This window comes from Dasypus novemcinctus, chromosome 18 (genome assembly GCF_030445035.2).
Source record: "Dasypus novemcinctus isolate mDasNov1 chromosome 18, mDasNov1.1.hap2, whole genome shotgun sequence".
In the NCBI taxonomy this organism is placed as follows: domain Eukaryota; kingdom Metazoa; phylum Chordata; class Mammalia; order Cingulata; family Dasypodidae; genus Dasypus; species Dasypus novemcinctus.
Window position 1 is genome coordinate 37,500,827 of NC_080690.1, and position 18,167 is coordinate 37,518,993.

General features: G+C 34.4%; 1 protein-coding gene across 15 annotated transcripts in view; it reads right to left on the minus strand.

Annotated features, from left to right (window-relative positions):
* The window catches only part of CHD9 (chromodomain helicase DNA binding protein 9), a 330,078-nt gene that overhangs the window by 126,986 nt on the left and 184,925 nt on the right, over positions 1-18,167 (minus strand). For 9 of the 15 annotated variants that reach the window (XM_058280018.2, XM_058280021.2, XM_012523904.3 and 6 more), the window contains 2 exons: positions 13,791-14,122; positions 2,624-2,735 (listed from right to left, as the gene is read on the minus strand). In XM_058280018.2, coding sequence (XP_058136001.1) covers positions 2,624-2,735; positions 13,791-14,122 — 444 coding nt within the window. Of the gene's footprint in view, positions 1-2,623; positions 2,736-13,790; positions 14,123-14,891; positions 15,173-15,253; positions 15,644-18,167 lie in introns of those variants that run through there. The other 6 variants (XM_058280025.2, XM_012523905.4, XM_058280024.2 and 3 more) reach the window with 2 other exon arrangements.

The window sequence follows — 18,167 nt, forward strand, 5'->3', positions numbered from 1 at the left end:
GCCGACAACTTTCTAAATCTAAAGTAACACTTATTAACATGGGAGAAAGGAAGGAGGTAGTACAAAAGTTATAATAAAAGGACTCCCAGAGAGAAACTGGTGTAGTTCAGTGGTCTGAGCACCCGCTTCCCAGGTATGAGGTCCTTGGTTCAATCCCCAGTACCATCTAAAAACTTTAAAAAAAAAAAAAAAAAACTCCCAGAAACCCAATATCCCCACATCCTTAGGAAATGATATGAAATATTTATTGTACCCCAGAAAACATTTACATGAATTTCTAAATTAACACTAGGCCACAAGAATGTTTAGAATTCCACTATAGATAGGCATTACGTAGGTCTTAATGTTCAAGAATAGTTTAAATTAATAACCAATTGTGAAAAAAATAAGCAACTGTGATTTTTATTATTCTACCAACAACATGTATTATTAATATTATATTCACTAGAGATGATCCCTCTAAATAATGAAGTTTGGAAATAATTCAGTGCATTTTTAGAAGATTTTGTTAGGTATTTTCACCATTATGGTTTCCTTCCTGATCACTTAATACTCTGAAATTCCTCACTTTTTAGTCTTTAGTCAATATACACCAGTAGCAGAAGGAATCCTCTGAAATCACAAAATGACATGCTCACTAATTCTTCACAGGATAAAATGAGGGCCACTTAAAGATTTTATCAGTCTAACAGATTAATTTAAAAGTCTATTGAGAACTGATATGGCTTAAGCAGTTGAGCACCTGCTTCCCACATGGGAGGTCCCAGGTTTGGTTCCGGGTGGGTGCCTCCTAAAATCAAACAAAAAGCAAAACAAATGAAAAAAATGAACCCAGTGTCGCTGATATGGCTCAGTGGTTGTGCTGAACACTGGCTCCCTACATACATAGGAGGTCCCAGGTTCAATCTCCTGACCCAGCACTTCGAAAAAAAGTCTATGAATTATAAGACTGCATTTGATTTCACCATAAATTATATTCCACTAGGGTATATAGTCAGACATTACAGAAAGTCAAAGAAGGTGTCACTCTCTGTCATGCAGCATCTCTACTAGTTTAAAGATACAAAAAACTAATTTGATGTTCACATTTTCACTAATGTGCCTTTCTGGCTCATTTTCTTTCTCTTTAATGTTGTTGAAAGAACAATTTAAAATAGTGACGAGGCACTTCTAGATTTTTCTTCCTACATCTTAAAGTCTTCATCCCTTTACGTAAGTGGTCAAAAACCTTATGCTTTTAAATGGCTAATCAATATTTCATTATGATAGCATATAGCTAGTTTCCTATAATGATCCTAACAGAATCTGCTGCAAGAATATTTTCATTAAATTTACGTCTCTAAATATAGTTTTACTACTGAAATAATCTCTATTAAGAGTAAAGGCAACAAAATTTAGTATCATCTTCATATTTATATACACCTGACTCCAAACCCTAAACTTAACTAGCTTTCAAGCCTTCAAGTCTTGAGAATCCATCATGGTGGTTGAAAACTACTTGGATCTCTCCACCATTTATATAATGATGAATTTAAATATATTAAATATAACTTTATAATTGATAACTAGAAAATATTTATTTCCTTCTCCATCGTGTGTGTGTTAAAGCAACACACCTGTCAAAGCAATCGAATACTATAGTGAAAAGCATGGGAAAAACGTGACATGTTAACCTATTCTATTATTTCATTGTTTTGTAATTACATAATGAAAAAAATGGCCAGCATTATTCTAGTAAAAATTAAACTAAAATTTTCTCATGTTGAATAAATCAAATATAAGTTTGCCTAAATTAAGGATAACATATGAAGAAAAAGCCAGGCCATATAATAGGAGCTTCAGTCACTGCCCTTACCTCAACTCTTGCAGCAGCCCAGGAGCCTTGAGCCACTACTCTCCCATTGGATAAGAAGCTGCATAAGGAAGAAGAAAGGCCATTCAGGGGCTTTCTGGCCCCATAATTCAACAACTGCCACCACCCCTACTGCCTACAGTAGTATTTTAATTATTAAAGAGCAGAGGGTGGCCTGATTTACTATGACCTTCACTATATATTTTTTCCTAACTTCACAGGGTTAGTTTGAAAATCTGACTATGCAAAAAGAAAAAAAAAAAAAAGGCAAGATGTACAGTATTTATATCTACATTAGGGGATTTTTAATATAATCAGTTACCTTTTCAACATAATCAAAGGAATTTTCTCTAAGAATGATTCAATTCATTTGCTTTATCATTTGTATGTGATTTAAAAAGTTAGTCTTTCCATCATTAAGTTTACTCAAAAGCACTCTACAAGTGCAGGATAATATCACGAGATACTTCTCCATGCTAAAAGCAAAAATGCCATCAGGGACTTTGGATTATTACTTAACCTCTCTGGGCTTCAGTTTCATTATCAGAAAAATGAGGAGTCTGGAGAAGATAAATAAGTTTCCTCTTGAGTCTAACATTCTATGGTAATACTATTGGGAGCATATTATAATAATGCTGTCAAATAAATTCTACCATAAAATAAAATGCATTTTTAATACTAAACTAGAGTATAGGTATCCATAAGGCAATATTACACTACCTAAACAATTCTAACAGTGCTTCATTTCTCAAAAAAACTTTTAATACTCACTTGAGAGTCCTCATCTTTGAATGTATGCTGTGGCACCTGCTCATTATCAGATACTTCATCTGAAGATTCATTCTTTCTTTTTTGTTTCTTACCCAATGTAATAATGAGTTTGCTGTTTCAGGAAGAAAAGAGTAAAGAGTAAGAACTCTTTCATTTTTTCATTTTTGGGGTCAACTTAGAATTGCCATGATAAACTTTCTTTCATTTTATATCACCTGAATGTCCAACCAAATATGGTTATTATCATGAAATCCATAATTAACTTTTAAAAACATAAACTCTAATAGAATGAATACGAACCAATACTACAGTTAACATATTTCTAAACATAAAGGCAGTCAAGTCTTACACTTGTTACTTAGGGTCAAGATTACCTTTCATGGTATGCCAGGTGATACAACTGCATTTAATAATAAAAATACATCATTTATTTTATTATCTTCTAGATTTAGAATGAGGGATTTTCCCCTCTCTACCCTATTAAATTCAAATTCTGTTTGTCCTTCAATCCCATCTATTCCATTAAAGACTCTACTTCTTTCTACCATATGGTAATTTCTCCCTTACTTAAAACAACTTAACAATTAATTGCTCTTTAATTTCATTTCTGTTAGGGCTTAACTTAGCTGTACTATGTGTTCCTAAAGAGTAAGAACTATTACTTTTTATATTTCCCACAGTATATGTATATGACAGTATATATTCAGGTATGTATACATATATGTATTTATTAATATTTATACATATAAGTAAAATATCTAAAACGCAAATGAGCTTAAGGTTTCTTCTTGATCAGAGATAGAAGTTCAGTACTTCCATACTTCCTTACCAGCTTCAAACAGATATGGGACCATGATTTTAAAATACCATCCTAATCACAAACCATGCTAATTAATTACTAATCAGCAAAATTCTATTTTAGATATCTGTATTCCGGATATATAAAACTCTCAAAATACTTTCTATATTAGGTATCATTCATTCTTTCAACAATTATTTACTAATGTGGAATGACTTATAGATTAAGAGTATGCATTTTGAAATCAAAGGGTCAAAGATTTAAATCCTTGCTGCAACATTTATCCATCTGTGTGAGACACTGGGCAAATTATGTGACCTCTTTTAGACTTAGTTTCCTTGCCTGGAAAATGGAGATGATATTATAATAGTTACCTCCATTATTGTTGAGAAATAAGTAAGTTTATGTATATTAAGTGCAGGCATAGTAATTTCTCAACTAATGGTTACTATTTCTAATTATATGTCAGGCACTTCCCTGGGGTTCTAGGATTTGAAGTACCTAACCTTAAAATATCAGTTTAAGAAAATGCTTATAGCTAAAAAATGCTAAAATGGAAATTAGAACAGGATATAACGTGAACATAAAGGAATAAGTGCTTAAATCTATCAAGAAGTAAAGGAGGCTTACAGAAAAGGTAAAGTTTGAGATAGGAAGGAATTCAACAGGTAGTGAAAGGCAAGAGTACATTCTAGGCAGAGCACACCACAGAAGGAGACTATGGAATGAAAAAGCACGACAAAAATGGAAAAAGAACTGCAGGTGAAGAGAGCAGAAAGCTGGAAAGATAGATAAGAGTGAATATCATCAAATGCCTTGTAAGCTGTGCCCAGAGTTAATATTTTATTGTAAGTCCAAGTTTTAAGCTCCACATGGCAGAAATTGAGTCTTGTCTTGTTCATTGCTGGCTTGTCTTGTTCATTGCTGGCAACAAATGCTTAATGAACAGAAACTCAGATATTTATAAATGAAAGGAAAAAAAAAGAGAAAGCAATTGGAATACATAAGAATTCTGAACACATCCAGTCCTTCATTTTCCCTAAACCTAATGGTGCCACAGTCTACTAATATTGAGGTATAATATAAATTCAGAAAAGTGCAGGTATCGTAAGAGTACAGCTTGATGAACTTTCTCAAACTGAGCACACCTGTGTAACCAATTTCCAGATAAAGAGACTTTACTAATTTTCCTAAAAGCCTCCACTTTCAGTAACCACATCTTCCTAAGAGTAGCCATTATCCTGCCAGTAATTATTTGGTACAACAGTCTAAGGCACTTGTGCAGATAATTTTCAGTAGTAAGGTCAGAGACAACACTAAGTAAATTGGGCAGTTGAAATGTATATTTGATGTTCTTCACTATTTACTATCTATTTCCCTCCTAACTGGCTATTTTAGACTAGTTTGTAGATGAAAACAACATTAGTCAAAGGAGAGTTTAGTTGTTAAATAAGTATAAATCAAGACCTACCAATATCCTTCAATATGTTTCTTAAAAAGGCATCTTCTTGGTGATTGGTAAGCTAAATGAATTATATGAATTAAACATCTGACACAATATCAATGTGGCTGCTTAAAGACTACCACTGAATAAAAGTCCAATTAATAGAACTGACTTCCACTGAATAAAACTCAAGTGATATCAGTGTAAGTAGAAGATAAATATTTTTTTATTTATAAATAAATATGAAGAAAGAACATATAGAAACACCATCCCTTTGTGGAGGCAGGAGTAGGTTAAAGAAAAGTGTTTTTCATAACACGGTAAGACTTTTTTTCCTTGAAAAATTTACTTAAAAGAAACTTTCGTTTTATTTTCTATATATTCTGTATTTCTCTTCCAATATTGTTCCTTTAGGTCCACAATAGCTTCTCACCCCATAAATTTGTTAACCACTTTAACAACCTATTCCAAATCCTTTTCAAATTCTAACTTTGTAAGGGGGTATTTCAAATATAGTAGTTTTCTACCAAATTCTTTTAAAGTCCAAATGTTTACATACACCTTTTGTGTTCACTTCCATGATATGAAAAAAGCCTGATTTTAAATTAGGGTTACTTAAATGGAACATTGATTCTTGGCAAGTGTGAAGTCATATCAACTGATCATAAGCTCTAAAATGGTACCTACATGATAATACAAAGGGGAACAATTAATTAAGTTGGTATTAGATCAGTAGTTCCCAATGTGTGGTAAAGGCTTCATTAGAAGGCTGCCTGTTAAAAGTACAGGTTCCTCATGATGTTAAGATCAGAGAAAGCCAAATAACTGACCAGAATGTATCACAAGAAAAAAGGCCAAAAAGACAAAGAAAGAATGGGGAATTATCCCCAAATGGAGGAAACTAAAGAAACATAAAATCATGGGAAGTGGACTTGGCTCAATGGATAGAGTGTCCGTCTAACACATGGGAGGTCCGCGTCAAACCCAGGACCTCCTTGACCCGTGTGGGGCTGGCCCATGTGCAATGTTGATGCACGCAAGGAGTGCCATGCCATGCAGGGGAGCCCCACGCGCAAGCAGTGTGCTCAGTAAGGAAAGCCGCCCAGCGTGAAAAAAGTGCAGCCTGCCCTGGAGTGGCGCCGCACACATGGAGAGCTGACGCAGCAAGATGACGCAACAAAAAAAGAGATAGATTCTGGGTGCCACTGACAAGAATACAAGCAGACACAGAAGAACACACAGTGAATAGACACAGACAGCAGACAACTGGAAGGAAGGCGGAGAGAGGGAAGGGGAGAGAAATTAAAAAAAAAAAAACACCTCGTTTGAAGAAACAAGGATTTAACCTTAAAAAAAAAAAGAAATATAAAATCAAATGTGGGATATCGAATGAGATCCTGGCTAAAAAGAAAAAAATTAACAAAAATGCAAGAACTGTAGATTAGTTAATAGGATTGTGTAAGTATTAACTTCCTGGTTAACATTTGAAGAAGATGAGTGAAGAGTACAAGGGAAACTCTGAACTATTTTTGCAACTTTTTTGCAAGTTTGAAATTATTTCAAAATAAAAAGTTTTAAAAACTACAGATATTTGGGTTTCAACCCTAGGACTGTGATACAATCTGACTTTTTAAAAAATTTATCAGGAGATTCTGATGCTTTGTCAAGTTTAGGAACTACCAGTTCACAGAATAATTACCAGCATGGAAAACTTTAAGAATAAATATTTAGAAAAACTATCTTCTATTTATAGAACACTTAAAATTTTTTAAAAATTAAGTTAAAAAAATTTAAAATGCCTTTTTTCCTACACTATCTTAGTTGATCCTGAGAACAACTCTATGAGATAATCAAAGCAAATATTCATCCCACTACACTGATAGGGAAACTTCAATTCTAAAAGATGAAATGAACTGCTAAAAATCCACGTCTAGTGACGACAATAAAGGTCTCTTTATTCCTAGTCTACTGTATCCAAAATATCTTACTGATTTTAAAATAAAAATATATAATTCAACCAGTCAATAGATACTTAATATCAATAAAGACAGTTTTACAAATAAAAAGGAATAGCAAACTATAGTATCTTTTAGCAAATTATTAAGGTTAAAAGTTTATCTGGGGAAGCAGACTTGGCCCAGTGGTTAGGGCGTCTGTCTACCACATGGGAGGTTCGCGGTTCAAACCCCGGGCCTCCCTGACCCATGTGGAGCTGACCCATGTGCAGAGCTGATGCGCAGTGCTGATGCACACAAGGAGTGCCGTGCACGCAGGGGTGTCCCCCGCATAGGGGAGCCCCACGTGCAAGGAGTGCACCCCCTAAGGAGAGCCGCCCGGCGCGAAAGAAAGTGCAGCCTGCCTAAGAATGGCGCTGCACACACGGAGAGCTGACACAACAAGATGACGCAACAAAGAGAAACACAGATTCCCATGCTGCTGACAACAGAAGTGGACAAAGAAGACAACGCAGCAAATAGATACAAAGAACAGCCAACTGGGGCTGGGGGGGGTGGTGGAAGGGGGGAGAAATAAATAAATAAATGTTTAAAAAAAAATTTATCTGGGGAAATCAATGTGGCTCAAGTGATAAGGCCTCCACGTACTCTATGGGAGAACCCAGTTTAGCTCCCTGGGGCCTCCTAGTGAAAAAGAACAAGAGAAAGCATGCTTGCGTGGTAAGCTAGTGACCACGTGTAGAGCCAAGTGCCCGTGTGGTGAGCTGAGTGCCTGTATGGTAAGCCAGTGCCTGCATGGTGAGCCAAGTTCCCACGCAGCAAGCCAAGTACCGTGCAGTGAGCCAGTTCTCATGCAGTGAACCAGTGCCCATGTGGCGAGCCGAGTGCCTGCGCAGCAAGCCAAGTGCCCACGCGGTAAGCCAGTGCCCATGCTAGTCAATCTTGAATGGGATCCTGGCTAAAAAAAAAAATTAACAAAAAAGCAAGAACTGGGAAACGGACTTTGGCCCAGTGGTTAGGGCGTCCGTCTACCATATGGGAGGTCCGCGGTTCAAACCCTGGGCCTCCTTGACCCGTGTGGAGCTGGCCATGCGCAGTGCTGATGCGAGCAAGGAGTGCCGTGCCACGCAAGGGTGTCCCCCGCGTGAGAGCCCCACGCGCAAGGAGTGCGCCCGTGAGAAAAGCCCCCAGCTTGAAAAGAAAGAGCAGCCTGCGGAGGAATGGCACCGCCCACACTTCCCGTGCCGCTGACGACAACAGAAGCGGACAAAGAAACAAGACGCAGCAAATAGACACCAAGAACAGACAACCAGGGGAGGGGGGGAAATTAAATAAATAAATAAATCTTTAAAAAAAAAAAAAAAAAGCAAGAACTGTAGATTAGTTAATAGGATTGTATAAAGATGACGACACAACAAAAAGAGAGATGAAGGGGAGAGTCAAGGCAAAGCACAGCAGAGATCAGGAACTGAGGTGGTGCAATTGGCAGGGAACCTCTTTCTATATCAGAGGTCCTTAGGACTGAATTCTGGTGAATCATAGAGGAGAAAGATGAGGAGAAGACAAAAAGAGAAATAGATACAGAAGATCACACAGCAAATGGACACAGAGAGCAGAAACAGCGGGGCGGAGGGGGGGGGGTAATATAATATCCTCTTTTAAAAAAATGATACACATATAAAAAAAAGTTTATCTGGCTTTTGAAAATCAGAAATCTCTATTGCCTCTACAATAGGGTTTCTTAACCTTTTTTGTTCTACAGATCCCTTTGACAATCAAGTAAAAACCACAGAGCCCTTATTAAGTCCACACTATACTGTGCATTATTTAATAAATCTATCACACGTGCACCAACATATCCCCACAAGAATAATGTTTTTTTTTTTAAATTTCAATTCAAGCTTATGGATCTCTTAAGAACCCCTGCTCTACAAAGACAACTGATAAATAAAAGTTATCTGAATGAAACCAGATGACCCTAAAGTACAAAAAATAAAAGTCAAGCAAAATACCCAATTTCCACAGATCATTACATTCTTTACATTCTTCCATCATGGATTATAAAGAGTATACTCTATTAATTCTAAAACAAAAATTTACTATAATGACAATAAAATTTCATTATAAATGCCTTCTTCAAATAAATTGATAGTTTCAAGGAGAACTATCACCAAAGTAAAGCAACTAACATAAAAGATATTAAGGGCTTTACGCAAGTTTTTTCTTTAAAACATTAAAGGGATCAGTTGTCAATATTAACAAACTGCAGCAACATATAGACAAGTAAAGGAACTAATATTAAAAATCACAATTGCTGTTTCAGACAGCAAAAAGCAATTTCAAACTAAGGTCTGAGTTTGAAATACTAATTCATCTGGTAAGTATAAGCAATAGCAAACTGCAGCATTAACACTTGATATCTATATTTGATTTTCAGATGTAATTAATGCACATATCTAAATACTATCTACATGGTATTAGTAGATGCTGCATAACAAGCTATGTTCTACACTTTACAATTGGACAAACAATAACTCTTACTCAATTAGCCCACTGTTATAATATACCCAATTCATTATAAGTAAAGGAAATAGAGGCAAAATACTATTTCTTATCATTTGTTCTTTTTTTTTTACTTATTTTTTATTTATTTCTCTCCTCTCCGCTCCACCCCCAGTTGTTTGCTCTGTGTCCATTCGCTATGTGTTCTTCTGTGACCGCTTCTATCCTTACCAGCGGCACCAGGAATCTGTGTTTCTTTCTGTTGTGTCATCTTGTGTCAGCTCTCCATCTGTGCAGTGCCATTCTTGGGCAGGCTGCATTTTCTTTCCCGCTGGGTGGCTCTCCTTACAGGGCGCACTCCTTGTGCATGGGGCTCTCCTGCATGGCAGGGCACTCCTTGCGAGCATCAGCACTGCGCATGGGCCAGCTCCACAAAGGTTAAGGAGGCCCGGGGTTTGAACCGTGGACCTCCCATGTGGTAGGTGGATGCCCTATCCACTGGGGCAAGTCTAGCTTCCCTATAATTTGTCCTTTATAAACCAAATGAAAGGCACTGAAGCTATTTTAAAAGTCATTATATGTATTTTAAATAAACACATATAACTTGGTGAAATGACTTCAGTTTAGAGTTCAAGAACCACTTTAAACTGATTGGGGAAAAATAAGTCTACTTTTAAAGGATTCTTTATTTTAGTTAAAATTGTAATCCTTAAATACATGAAAGTAACATTAATTGTAAGCTTTTGTTAATTTGGACCATTCATTACTTTGTGTTTGAGACCGGAACAATACTTTTTCCAAAAATTGAATTCACTGAGTTGTTGCAAATAAATAATTACTAAGGATCCAAGTATTACTAAGTAATAATCATTGTCAATATTTTATCAGCACAGTTTAAAACATGAAAATGACTTAATATTTAATCACTTTAAGAAAAGAAAATGGTGTTTATGTTTTAAAAATTGGCAAAGTAAAAATATCAAAATCAAGTACTTTACTTCAGTGGTTCTTTTTTGTTGTTGTTGAGGTACCAGGGCCAGGGACTGAACCCAGGAACTTACTTGTATTTGGGAAGCTGTTACTTGACCTCCCCTGAGTTGGTTTTTTCATTTGCTTGTATGTTTTTTGTTTTTGTTTGTAGGAGGCACCAGGGATCAAACCCAGGACTTCCCCTGTGGGGAGCAGGTATTCAACCTCTTGAGCCATATCCACTCCCTACTTCAGTTGTTCTAAGATGCACATTTTTCACATATTAACATCTCTGAAATTGGGATTCCTCTAATAATCAAAGGTGTATCATAGGTTTAAGTGGCAGCATTTTTTTCATAAACCATAAAATGATGTGTCATTATCATTTTAGAATCAATAAAATACAGCACATCTTTTTGCTAATGATGAAATCTTATAAAATGTAAAAGTATACTTTTTAAAAATGGAACTGTAAAACAATCGAAATTCATAATATTAAATAATATATATTAACTCAGGTGAAAATGTTTCAGGTTATCACCGTGTTTGTAATTTAGATATAAGCAATGAAATCAATAAAACATTTTATCTGCTAGTCTTTTAAAAAAATCATAGAATTTATGATTAAAAAAGAGTAGTAATGTGTGGTATAAACTTAGGTATTTTCTGTTTTTAAACAATCAATTAATTAATACATTTGTGTTGTATTCAGATAGATACTAAATTCCTATTATTTTGAAAACTTGCAATCATGGGATCATTTGTCACTTTGTTGTCATAATCTAGTATGTGATAATTCCCATTTTACAGATGAAAACTAAAGTCTGCAGTGGTTAAGTACTTTCATAGTGTCATCCTTACTTGTAAGAGATAAAACTGGGATTTGAACAGAGGAATTGGCTCTGCTTTAACCACATTTACATACTGCACATGCCCAATCTATCTCACAGAATTCTTGTAAAAATTAAATGAGACTTTATGTGAAGGTGCTCTGAAAAGAACACTGTATTCACTGTATTTTTAAAAATTATTCTATAGAAATGTGGGAGAAATAATGAAAAGATTTCAAGTAAACTAGCAAGCAAAGGCAGAATTACTTTTCTTCAGATTAGTCTTTCTCTATTCCATCACTCACATCTATGGATTTTAAAAAATATTGTCAAAGTACATAAGTTATTGTTTACAAATTTTTAACGACATTTAAACATTTCGACATACATTCCCTTAAAAATGATTTGATAGCAATTATTTGATATTAGCAACAGCTCAATTCTACTGAAATTATGAGAAAAATAAGGCTTTTAAAGAAAATGCTCAATATGTAATAAAATACTTCTAGTTAAAATAATGCACTGAACATAACCATTTAAGTAACAATATAAAAATAAAAAACTAAATTTGATGACAGTAAGTTAAAAATTAAAACATAGTGACTTACTGGTAGGCACAGTGATGAAATGTTTCAATTGGCTAATGTCAGAACTCTGAGTGTGTATGAATTCCATTTATTTCAATTAAGCCTTTTCCTCCAAATATGATAATTTTTCCCATTGGTTGATAAAGATCATCAAGAAATTACTGTTTTACTCCAACAGCTTATTAACGATACATTGGCAAGCTTCAATTTTATTTACCTGCCTGCCTACAATTTATAAATTCCTCCAGCGAAAGGGCCTATAATCTAAACAGCTTTTTTTTCTTTCAGCAACTACTCAGTGTCATACCATGTATTTAACCAAAACAAAAAAAACCCACATAATTTCCAGTACAATTTTCACCTATTTTCTGTTTTGTGGAGAGTTCTTTAAAAAAAAGTACTAAACTGATCAATGCCAATTTGTCCATTTATTAAAAAAACACAAATATCACAGAAAGAACCTGATACTCCAGTGTATGTAATATACTGCTACTCGACCATATTAATTCTCATTTTTCAAAAATCCACACACCCTGTATTATAATTTAGTTATTTCTAATGTTTCCTTGTGTACATTGTTTTTTGCTTGAACCAGATTCACTTTCTGGTATCTTTCCCTCCCCTCACAGGCTGTCCTCCCAAAATATGAAGTGAATAATAGTTACTATAACTTTTGAAGTTTCTTTATTAATTTTATCATTATATCATCACTTTTCAAAATGCTACCCTTTTAAATTGTACATATTTGCCTATATCTCTTAATTTAAATTGAAAACTCAATTATATGAATTTTTAATACAGCAAAGAATTAAATGTCAGGTTTTCTAAATTGAAACTAGACCGAATTGTGGAAAAATAAATATCTATACCATAATTCTTTAAAAAATAAAGGGAGTAAAAATTAATTTTAAAATCTCATTAGGGGGCTGCAAATAAAATGCAAAAGCAATAAACTATGTATTGATTTATTATAGCAGGAGAGTCCATGTCATTTCATGGTTTGGCTTGAATGGTATTACCACCCAATTAAATAATTCAGTTTGGTGGTTGCATTTAAAATGTTTAGAATTCATTTGGTTTATAAAATTATGTTCTAGAGAGCTACATGTTATTTTTTATTTGGATTTTATTTCAAATTAGAAAATTAAAATAGACAAAAGACACACATAATGTATTAAAACTTCTTAGGCAAATAAAGATTTTCTTATCATGGGAATTCTTTCTTAGTGTATTTTTTCGTGAAAAGAAGAAAACTTAGATTAAACACTATCTAAAATTCTGTATAAAGCCTACAGAAATGATCAAATATTCCTGCAAAAAATATTCTAAACAATTTTGGCCTTAGGTTGTTATTTTTACCCTTGCATGAAAAACATACATATAAAACATAGTAACTCTTATTATTTTGTACATTTAAAAAATGCACTAGATAAGTACTCAAATAAAAATACCTAGGATTAAGGCACCCTTCTAGAACAATTCTTTGTCCTTATAATTCTCTTGGAACATTAATCCTCACCTGGCCTCTTTATTACATTATGCAAATTGAAACAGCTATATGGGAGTAAATCTCTAAGAGCCAGGAGTTGTTTATTGATTTATATGGACTTAGTCTTCTTGCCATCCTATTTAGCCCAAAGTTGTAGGCTTATGAGAAAATATTGTATTTCTTGTTTCCAAACTATAAAGTAAACAATGAGGCACAAATACAACCAAGAGGTAAAGAAATCTTGTAAGTAATTTCAACGCATGTTGTGTAAAGAAAGTGAATATGGGACTGGCACAGCAATAGTGGGTTCCCCCCCCCCTTTTTATGGTTTCATATACTACAACTTTTCCTATTTTCAATTCTTTTTACCAGTATTAGTATACAAAAAGCTATTTTCACAGAATAATAAAACTTAAGAGATCCTGGAATACTACCTCATTCATTAGAAACGGAAATATGATACACATGGCGTCTAATAATTTAAAACTCCTACGTGATAGTAAACATATATTCAAATGAAAAACAGGTTAGGCAAATTGTACTTTAACAAAAAAAATTCAAAGAAATTAAATTAAAATTTTAACCAACTTACCCAATTTTTGTCTTCTCTTTTAATTTGGAACAAGTTTTTGTTTTTTTGCTCTCTTTGTCCTTTGGCCTGGATTTCATCCTTCTACCTTTCTTTTCCTCTTTTCCTTCAACTGAAGCACTAGGAAAGTTTTCAGGGCTCATTACTCGTGGAATATTGCGTTCCCCACGCTCCTTTGCTTTTGCTATGGCCTCTGATATTATACGATTAGCCTTTTCTTGTTTGCTTTCCGATTCCACCTTTTTTCTCTGCTTCTTCTCAGACATGACCCTCACCTGGGTATTCTGCAACTTAGTATATGTCCCAGAACCATCACTCTTCTTGGATGATGGAGGCTAGAGAAACCAAAATATTTTTTTTTATAGAATATACCAAAGTGTATCTAAAACAATTAATGTAAATATCTGAAAATGTTCAGTTAAGCTTAAACAGGGAAGTAAAAGTAAGCAAATATGTAAGTGCTAGAAATTAACTTAAAATGAAAACATTCTGCATATCTAGAAATTAGTATAGGTATAAAATAAATAGCTAAAATGCTGCTTTTTAAAATGGAGGTTAAAAAGGATAATATTTGCTGATAGTTCCATGGCATTTTTGGTCAGTTAGTTAATTCAAATTTGATTGTGTAAATGTTCTATGCATTTGGAATAAAAGTCTTTTCTTACCTCTTCATTCCGAAACTCTGAAAATTATTAATTTTTAAAAACTATTTTCGTTTAGAATGACTATTCCTTAGTTTATTATTTTTAGAAAAACAGTCTCTACAAGAGACTAGAACTTGACATTATTTAATCATTTTAATGTGCAATCTATGCAGCAACACAGCTAGTTAGTAAACAGACATTCCCATACTTAAAATTAGAAAAAGTTTTAGTTTTTCCATGAAAGAGTTAAACTCTTGAGTCCCCCCTCCTTTCTATACCATAATTATTTTGTTCAAGCATTTCTGGGGGGGAAAAAAACAAGTTTTACACTTTAACATTTAAATTATTAATATTTTAGCAATATCACAGGAAGCAGATCACCAGCATTTAAAAAATAATACCCTCTTCAAACACACATTCATCCACATATACTTAGATCACAGTTTTGTTATGGTCTTACCCGTAAACATGCCTCTCACTATAGCAAAGGAAAAAAACACCAGGAATTTCCAAACACATTTTCATGCCGATTCCAGTGTACTCCACTGGATACCTTTTCTATACCTGCCTCATCAAAGGTTTCATAGCAGTGTTGCAGCACTGGGATAGGAAGAAGGGTTTAGAATTGCTCACTAAAATGCCACCTTAAGGCCTACAGGCTATAACAAATAACCAAGACTCGAGAAAACAGCAACAAGCTCAAGATGGCGATGCAGTACGACTCCCGCAGCAGCAGCCAGTAATAAGGAAGGTTATTCAATCCCATTAGCCTTTTAGCCCAAAGAACCCCTCCTCCTCCCACTCATTCAGGCTTTCACTTACCCTTCCTCTTGGCCTCTTCACTGAAGACATTTTTGGCGTCAGACAAAGGCTTGCCCTCTGCTTTTTCACCACCCCAGGCAGTGCTCAAGAAAAAAGCATTGAAAGAAGATTCCTAAATGGCCTATTTAGCAAGCTGCAACCAAGAGATGCACAACCCTCCACAAATACACATTGTAATTTATCAACACATTTCTGTCCTGGCAAGTTTATATCCACTGTTCATCCTGTTCAGATATGAAAGAGGCTGTAAATCCCTCCTGAAAAGCTGAGTTTCCTCAATAGCTGTAAGCAGATAGCCAGATTCCAACAAAGCACAGAAAGAAATGAATGCACAAAGCATCAAAATGCATCAGCATGAATATTAGAGATGTCGTTAAAAATACTGACTCCTTCTGCGGAAGTAGGCCAGCAGATGGTGCTACCAGTTATTATTCCATTAGACTCTGCAATTTAACCCCTAATGGACTATTCTTCCTTCCTTGTAACACATTAACTCTCACTCTGCCATTTCTGGCAATAAAGTTTAAAATAAACATGTATAAAAACCTGATATAAAGAAAGCATCTAAAAACTAAAACTGCAGTGAAATGAAATTATGTGGCTATCAAAATTAAAACAAAATCCACTGTAATTTCTATTGGAAAAAAATACTTTTCTCTACGATACTTTAAAATGTTTAAAATGTGAGAACAGCTGAAGATGAGCAAAGGGTTAAAGAGCAGTTCATGCAAATGAACACATAACAAAGTGACTTCTCTTTAAGAAATTTGAATAGGTCTCATGATTCTTGTAATAAAAGCTAAGTGTTATTTTTAAAACAGAGAAACAAAACTATTTTCATTTAAATTCTAAAAATAGGCTTGAGATTTTGAAGTGAACAAATGACAGCCGTGTACAAATAATTACTAATCACATTAAATTTTTTTCCTTCTCATAACCTGGATGAATAAACTTATTTTCCTATCATTAAAAAACTCATAAATCCTTTCTGAGTTTTACCCCTCACATCCTATTTTACTTGAACTTCTGAGTTTTTCAGACAAAAGTTTTGGTTTAGTTTCTTACTAAAAATAAATAAATAGCAAGTCCACCTGAAATATGATTACCGATGTAACATTTCTTTCTACAAAATGCCCTTAAATAGTTAAACAATGCCCTTAAATAGTTATAACAAAATTTCACTCCTTCAGATTTAATTCAAGTGTACCTCTTTTATTAATACCATTTTTTAAAATTGCTCTTGGCTAGTCATTTGATATTTCTACCCATAGATAGAGATATCTTTTTGTATTTTTTCCTTTTATGCACCAAAAATTTTAAAACAGAAAAGTTGTAGTGAAAAGACCAATTTGAAAAGCAGGAGAGGAAATTAGAGGCAGAGGATTAAGGGCAAGGAAAGGATCTGATTTGAGAGGATCTGAGTGGCCATCAAGGTAAAAATCATAGTAGCAATAATAAGAGCTAATGCTTACTGAGTGCTTACTCAGTGCCAGGCATTATTCTAAGCATTTTACATGTAACAACTCATTTAATCCTGAATGATAATAAAGTAATAACAATAATAAAGAGAATAAAAGGGAATAATGAAAATGAGACATACACTATTATAACAAATAAAAGGGAGAGCAACAATTATAAAACTCATAATGATAATTATTATAAGACTTAACACTTATTTAGTGTGTGCTGTGTGCCAGGCACTATTTCTAATATTTTATATATATTAACTCAATCATCAAAACAACGCTGTGAGTTATGTACTACTGTTATCCTCATTTAATAGATGAGGATAATGAGGCATACATAAGTGACTTGCCCAAGATCACATAGCTGCTGAATGGTGGAGCATGATTTACAAGTTAGGGAGCCACATTAGTGAGAACCACTATATTATATCACATTTTGTAGAATAACATAATTTACAGAGATTATTTGAAGACAAAAGAAAGTGACTTTCTCAAAGTCTCAGAGATACTAGTAATAAAGGTAGGATGAAAATTTAGCTTTTTGTAGGGTTCTTTCCAAGATAGAGAAATCAGCAAGACATGGATGGGGGTGTTCAAGGACAGGGAGAACCTATGCTTGGTTTCTAGACCAAGTAATGGTACAGAAGAAGGCAAAAGAAACTGGAAACTCAGCTAGGAAGCTGTGTGTATGTCGGGGTGTATCTGTGTATTGTGAGACAGAAAGAGAGAAGTTTAATTATTTCCATACTGAGTTTTGAGATGGAGAGATCTAGCAGCTGGAAATTTGGGGTTGGACTATAAGCCGGAGATTTCCCTGCTGTTTTCTTTCAATACTGTTAACGTACTGACGTTCCATATTACCAGACTGTAGGATGATTTCCAATATATCTCAACATCTCTTATGCCCAAGTTTTGAGATGGCGAGATCTAGCAGCTGGAAATTTGGGGCTGGAATATAAGCCGGAGATTTCCCTATTTTCTTTCAATACCCTTAATGTATTGACGTTCCAGATTATAGATTGTAGGATGATTTCCAATATATCTTAACATCGCCTATGCCCAAATAAGGCCTTTCAATATATTCTTTTCTAAAAATTTAAAGATTTATCTTTTTGTAAAAAGATATATAGATCACAAAAAATGTTACATTAAAAAATATAAGAGGTTCCCATATACCCCACTCCTCCCACATCAACAACCTCTTTCATCAGTGTGGCACATTCACTGCATTTGATGAATACATTCTGGAGCACTGCTATACAACATGGATTACAGTTTACATTGTAGTTTACACTCTCTCCCAGTTCATTCAGTGGGTTATGGCGGGATATACAATGTCTGGCATCTGTCCCTGCAATATCATTCAGAACAACTCCAAGTCCTGAAAATGCCCCCGTATCACACCTCTTCTTCCCTCTCCCTGCCCTCAGCAAGTCCTGTCGCCACTG